Here is a 5,587-nt window from a genome sequence, read left to right as displayed (position 1 = left end):
ATGTTGAGATGGACTTATAAACTTTCAGCTACTTGAAGATATAAGCCCATCGGGCCTCAATTTGAGATTATTCAGGGTTCAGTTTACACCTTCATTACGTATTTTAAAATATGTAAAATCTGATACCCCAATGACCTATTAACTTATTCTATTGACCTAGCCTAAGAATTTAAGCACACATGGCCTCCATTCCAACCTTCAAACAAAAAATGTGAAATGCCTGGCACCTTCAAACAACAAGCACTCTTTCTTCTCGTTGTCATCTGTTTTAATTGAGATTTATACTCATGAAGATGCTGGTAACACACATTACTATTGATACCAAAAGCGTCCATCATCATTTTTTGCTTTTATCTAATTAAGCTTTTCATCTAACATGACAAGGAAAAAAATCTCAGATAGGGTCCTTAATGCCCATATGACACCATAATATTGAACGATATAATTGCATTAGAGTAGGCTTCCTTGTGAGATATACTGGTCAAGCAACTTAATTATATCAAAATGTCATTGTTATTATAGTATCTTTTTATTGTATTTAAATACATATTATGTGCAACTCCAATTTAAATGAAAAGTCAATCCAAATGTTTGATTTTTATCGCCCAGCTTCTCCAAGTATTATATTCAGTAAGCAACACCTTAACATATGGCTTGAAAATCAAGTTAAGAAGATTTCTCAGTGATATTTCTTTGACATGCGTTGCCGTTCACAGAATTCAAACAAGCTCCCATCATACACACCTCTCACTGCTTCCTTGGGCAGAAAACCTAACTCGTCCTTTGCAAGAATATAAAGCAATGTCCACTCTACCTTAGCTGCAATCCTGCACATACACAAACAAAATGACACAACTTCTAAGGAGAAATTACCTTTATACAGCTAACACATTGTGATCGGTAGCTAGTGCATACTATTTATGTGGATCCATTGATCACATTATTCCATATTTAATTTTAGTACTGAGAAGGGAAAACAACTACATTATTGTTATCATTGCTTTTGGTTTAGATTGTTTATTTCTTTTCATCAATATTGGGAGGATCATATTCTAAAGTCCATCTTTGCATTATTCTGAGGATCTTACTCTGGAATGCAAAAACTCTGGAATCCATCTTTGCATCAGTGTTTTGGATCACACTCTAAGATCACTGTTTCGATTTACAGTTCACTCTCTAGGATCAATGTTTCTATACAAAGATGATTTTTATTCTAAAGATCAATATTTTGAATTACGAATCACACTCTAGGATCGATGTTACGAATTACACTCATAAGATCATTTTTTCTATACAAAGGATGATCTTTATTGAGGATCAATGTTTCGTATTATGGATCACACTCTAGGATCAATGAATATTTCAAATTAACTCACGGGATCATTTTTCTATGCAAAGGATGATCTTTATTCTGAGGATCAATGTTTTGAGTTATGGATCACACTCTAGGAACAATGTTTCGAATTACCTTTATGAGATCATTTTTTCTATACAAAGGATGATCTTTATTCTGAGGATCGTACTCTGGAATCCATCTTTAAATCAACATAGATCAATGTTTCAAATCGCACCCTAATTTTTTTTTTTCTATATGAAAGATGATCTTCATCTTTGAATCAACATGGATCAATGTTTCAACATCGATCAACAAAGGATGATCTTTATCCTGAGGATCTAGAATCCATCTTTAGATCAAGATAGATCAAGATAGATCAATGTTTCAAATCACAGTCTAGGATCACTCTTCTATATGAAAGATGGTCTTCATCTTTGAATCAACATGGAGCAATGTTTCAAGATGGAGGATGATTTTACTACATGAAAAGTTTTGTATTCTCATGACGATGGACCATAGAATAGAAATATCAAAACTGATCTTTACTACATAAAAAAATAAAATGTGTATAAGGAGTGTGATTGAAAACATTGATACAAATTCCTTAAATGCAAATTAAAACAGCAATAACTAAACAAAAAGCATCAATAACTGTCATTGATCTCCTTAAATACAAATTAACACACAATGTAAACCAGAAACAACAACAATAATTGTCATAGATCTCCTTAAATGCAAATTAACACGCAATCTATACAAGAAACAACAATTAACTTTCATAGATTGTGGACAATTATTATCCTTGAATGCATTGCTGACAATTGTTTATGCGAATCCATTGATCTATACACATCACTGTTCGACATTATAAGAAATGATCTTACTACAAAAGTTCTTTATAGCACTCAGATGTGATAAATTTATAAAAGAGTATAGGAAAATCTCATACCATCCAAAAGGATCGTTGGCATTTCTATTCCCTTCTGTCATTGCCCATACCTCAGAGTAGCTCATCCTATCTGGACTAGCGTGTGCATATTTGCTAAAGATTTCTTCAAAGTTTGATGGAACAAACCTGCACTCTTATTCCATAGTAAATTAGATAATCACCCAACACAAATCAATGGTGATTTTATAATCCCATGTAAGATGTTTACCTTCCTTCAGTGTCATAAACATCTGAATCACTTCCATGCTTTGACCGATGAATCCTGTCTATGTATATTGGAAGGAAGGGTGAAGGAATCCATCCCTATATTCATATATACACAGGGTAGCAAAGGTTGTACCATATAAAATCACTCGTTCATAAGAACCACAAAACTTTAACATGGCAATATATCTATACTTACATGCAGGGTGGAATAGCTTAAGCCTAAATTGATAAAAAAAGCTGCCACCAAGGAAATTATGAAGTTAAACCCCACAGCACGCAGTCCTGCACATAGGCACATAGGCATGCAAACTGGTCAGCTTACAATCTACATCAATAATGGGCGTGGGAAAAATTAGCCTTCAAAAAGGAATTACAAAGGAGAGAAAAAAATCAAAATCAAAACCACATTCTTTTTGAAATCCAGGTCAGCAGACCTAGGTCGAAGCTAGGATCCTAAACAAGTGGGAAAAGATGGGATAGTGTGGCCAAGTGAGATATGCAGAGTGTTACAATCCTAAGCATATGTAGCATGGCTCAAAGTGGGTTATTGTGACCCAAAGTGGTATGGGATAGTGTGGGTAGTGGGGAATGTAGAAAAGTGCTTATTGAAAAAAGCGGCACATGTCTTCACCACATTGTTTTCATCCCCTTTTTATTTACCTATACTTTAATTTTCAGAATTATAGAGAAATGATTAAAAATTGATTTAAAAATAATTTTTAGAACACTGTTTCAAATTATGCCACAAATTGTGCCACAAAAAATTGATTTAAAAATAATTTTTAGAACACTGTTTAAAATTATTCAGTAAATATTTTGATTCATGGAGCCACAAGCTCCACAAATCGTGCCACAAAACAATAAGCAGCTGCTGCTAGCAAAACAATAAGCAGCAAATTGTGCCACAAAACAATAAGCAGCTGCTGCTAGCAAAACAATAAGCAGCTGCTGCTAGCAAAAATAAACTAAGCAGCCGCATGGGGACATGCTCTAAGTGGTGAGGGTGGAGAGTTGTAACTGAAGGAACTAGTTGCGGTTAGTTGGGGTGTTGCAATCCGAAATATGTTGTGTGGCTCTAAGTGGCCCAAGTGGGATATTTTGCTAGTCTTGGGTGGGGTGTTGTGTCTAAGTGTGATGTTGAGAATGTTGTAGTTTGAAAGAGGTATTGAAAAAATGGCATAGGGGTGGGATGTTGAATAAATGGGATAGAATGTTGTGGCTCTAAGTTGGCTGAATGGGTGACTATTTTAACACTTTTAGTTGAGTAATCAAACTTAATATAACTTAATATAAGTTAATATGTGATGTTTAAGCCATTCCTTGGAATGAAGTGGTGTGTAGTTTGATTATAACTTAATATGTGATGTTTAAGCCATTCCTTGGAATGAAGTGGTGTGTTGAACAAGGGTATTGCGGCTCAAAGTGAGGTGTTTGAACAATTGGGCCGATGAAGTGGTGTGTTGAACAAGGGTAGCGTGGCTCAAGTGAGGTGTTTGAACAATTGGGCTAAGATGTTGAACAAAAGGGGATATAATGTTGTGGTTCAACTAGGGGCCTAAAGAACAAATGGGGTAGGATGTTGGGGGCTTAAGAATAAATAGGATGCTTTGTTGATCAATTGGGGATAAAAGTGAGGCTCAAGAGGGTGTTGTGAATCAACTGGGGATCGATCAAGGACGAAAGGGATAGGATGTTGTGGCTCTTGAGTGGGTGGGGAGAGAGGCTCAAAAACAATTGAGATAGAATGCTGTGTCTCACGTGGGGCTCAAGAACAAATGGGAAAGGATGATAGACTGCAACTGAATTAACGTCCTGACCCGAAGACTGATCAGTCACAAGAAGGATCAGTTACTTGTAGCAAGTTAACAAATGGGAGGACCAGAAACACACATAATTTCTTCAACCGAGGGCATGATCCACTTTAATACTTATTGACATCTTGGGCTTAGAGTACACGAACCTTACAAGGTTTAAGATTGAGAATATGATCCCACCTCATTAATTATAGTTTCAACATACAATTGTTTCTTGAAATGAAGCAATCTCATACACCAGTCAATTAACATGCACTTCAAACTATATCATATCTTGATCAATAACTATTAGAAAATCAAAATCTAATTGTGAGTTGTTTGATCAAACCTATGTAAGTCTCCCAAGGATAGATAATCCCATCATCGTTACGGTCAAAAAAGGCAACGTGCTGCTGAAGAACACTCATATTGTTGTGGTCATGTCCGGGAGTTCCATTTATGTTTTCTGAATCCACAGCCACCAGTGCCCTTGGAAGATCTTTAACAACACAAAATACACAATTAAAACATTAAAAGCTCTGTTACTCATCAAAATATATATCTAACAAATTTAGAATCTTTTAACTGTGATATATAATCATCATGTGAAACAGAAATCTACTAAATATATGGGAAAAAATGGCTGATTACATGGTTTTGGGATTTGATCATCTAAATGGGGACTGACTTTGTGCTCAACAGTAACAGGTGCTTTGGGAGCAACTGTCTTTAAAGATTCAGCGGAGGCCATTATAGGAATATGAAATGATCTTTCTCAGAGAATGCAAAGAAAAGGATGAAGGTTTATAAGCAGATATATGAAATGCATTGTGCATGGCAAAGAGGGATGAAGTGAATGGAGACTGTGCCAGGTGGGTGTGAAAAGCAGCACCATCAGTGTAGGTGGAGAAAAAGGTTGAAGAGGACAAAGGAGACGGGTGCATTACACTCCACGACTCTCTTTTTGATAACCATCACATTCTCCGGTAATAAATTTCTCCCGGAAAATGTGAAACTGAACAGAAAAGATGGCCAGCACATATCCATTCTACTAGAGTTTTCTACCGACATTTGTCAGCTGAAAATATCCACTTTCCAAGTGTAATGATGCACTTAGGGAAATCTTGGTTAGTTGGTTGGATAATTAGAGGTAAAATAATATTAAACGATAACACAAAATAGTACTCTTATACAAGTTCATACGAAAATACGACTTCACTCAATTTTCGTCCACTTCAATGTAAATAAATGATGAAAGTATGATCAATCTTAAACATTTTACATCAAAGAAGAAATTAAGTT

At 35.5% G+C, this 5,587-nt stretch overlaps 1 protein-coding gene across 1 annotated transcript; it reads right to left on the bottom strand.

Annotated features, from left to right (window-relative positions):
- Window positions 1–494: 494 nt before the first annotated feature.
- Window positions 495–5,062, bottom strand: LOC149565327 (peroxygenase-like). Its single transcript, XM_089818849.1, has 6 exons — window positions 4,937–5,062; window positions 4,635–4,784; window positions 2,689–2,774; window positions 2,494–2,588; window positions 2,286–2,411; window positions 495–827 (listed from the first exon to the last, which is right to left on the bottom strand). Exons 1-6 carry the CDS (start codon window positions 5,034–5,036, stop codon window positions 680–682), a joined length of 705 nt encoding a protein of 234 aa, XP_089674975.1. The 5' UTR covers window positions 5,037–5,062; the 3' UTR covers window positions 495–679.
- Window positions 5,063–5,587: the final 525 nt, after the last annotated feature.

The sequence above is a fragment of the Cupressus sempervirens genome, chromosome 3, assembly GCF_028749045.1.
Source record: "Cupressus sempervirens isolate cs-2001-9-10 chromosome 3, ASM2874904v1, whole genome shotgun sequence".
NCBI classification, from domain to species: Eukaryota; Viridiplantae; Streptophyta; class Pinopsida; order Cupressales; family Cupressaceae; genus Cupressus; species Cupressus sempervirens.
This window is presented reverse-complemented; position numbering and strand designations above follow the sequence as displayed.

Excerpts from the sequence above, each read along its gene's own strand:
- LOC149565327 (XM_089818849.1), bottom strand. The coding sequence starts at position 5,036 with ATGGCCTCCGCTGAATCTTTAAAGACAGTTGCTCCCAAAGCACCTGTT. Across the intron at positions 2,589-2,688 it reads TAAGCTATTCCACCCTGCAT|GGATGGATTCCTTCACCCTT; the intron begins GTAAGTATAGAT and ends ATATGAATATAG. Across the intron at positions 2,412-2,493 it reads GTTTATGACACTGAAGGAAG|GTTTGTTCCATCAAACTTTG; the intron begins GTAAACATCTTA and ends ATAAGAGTGCAG.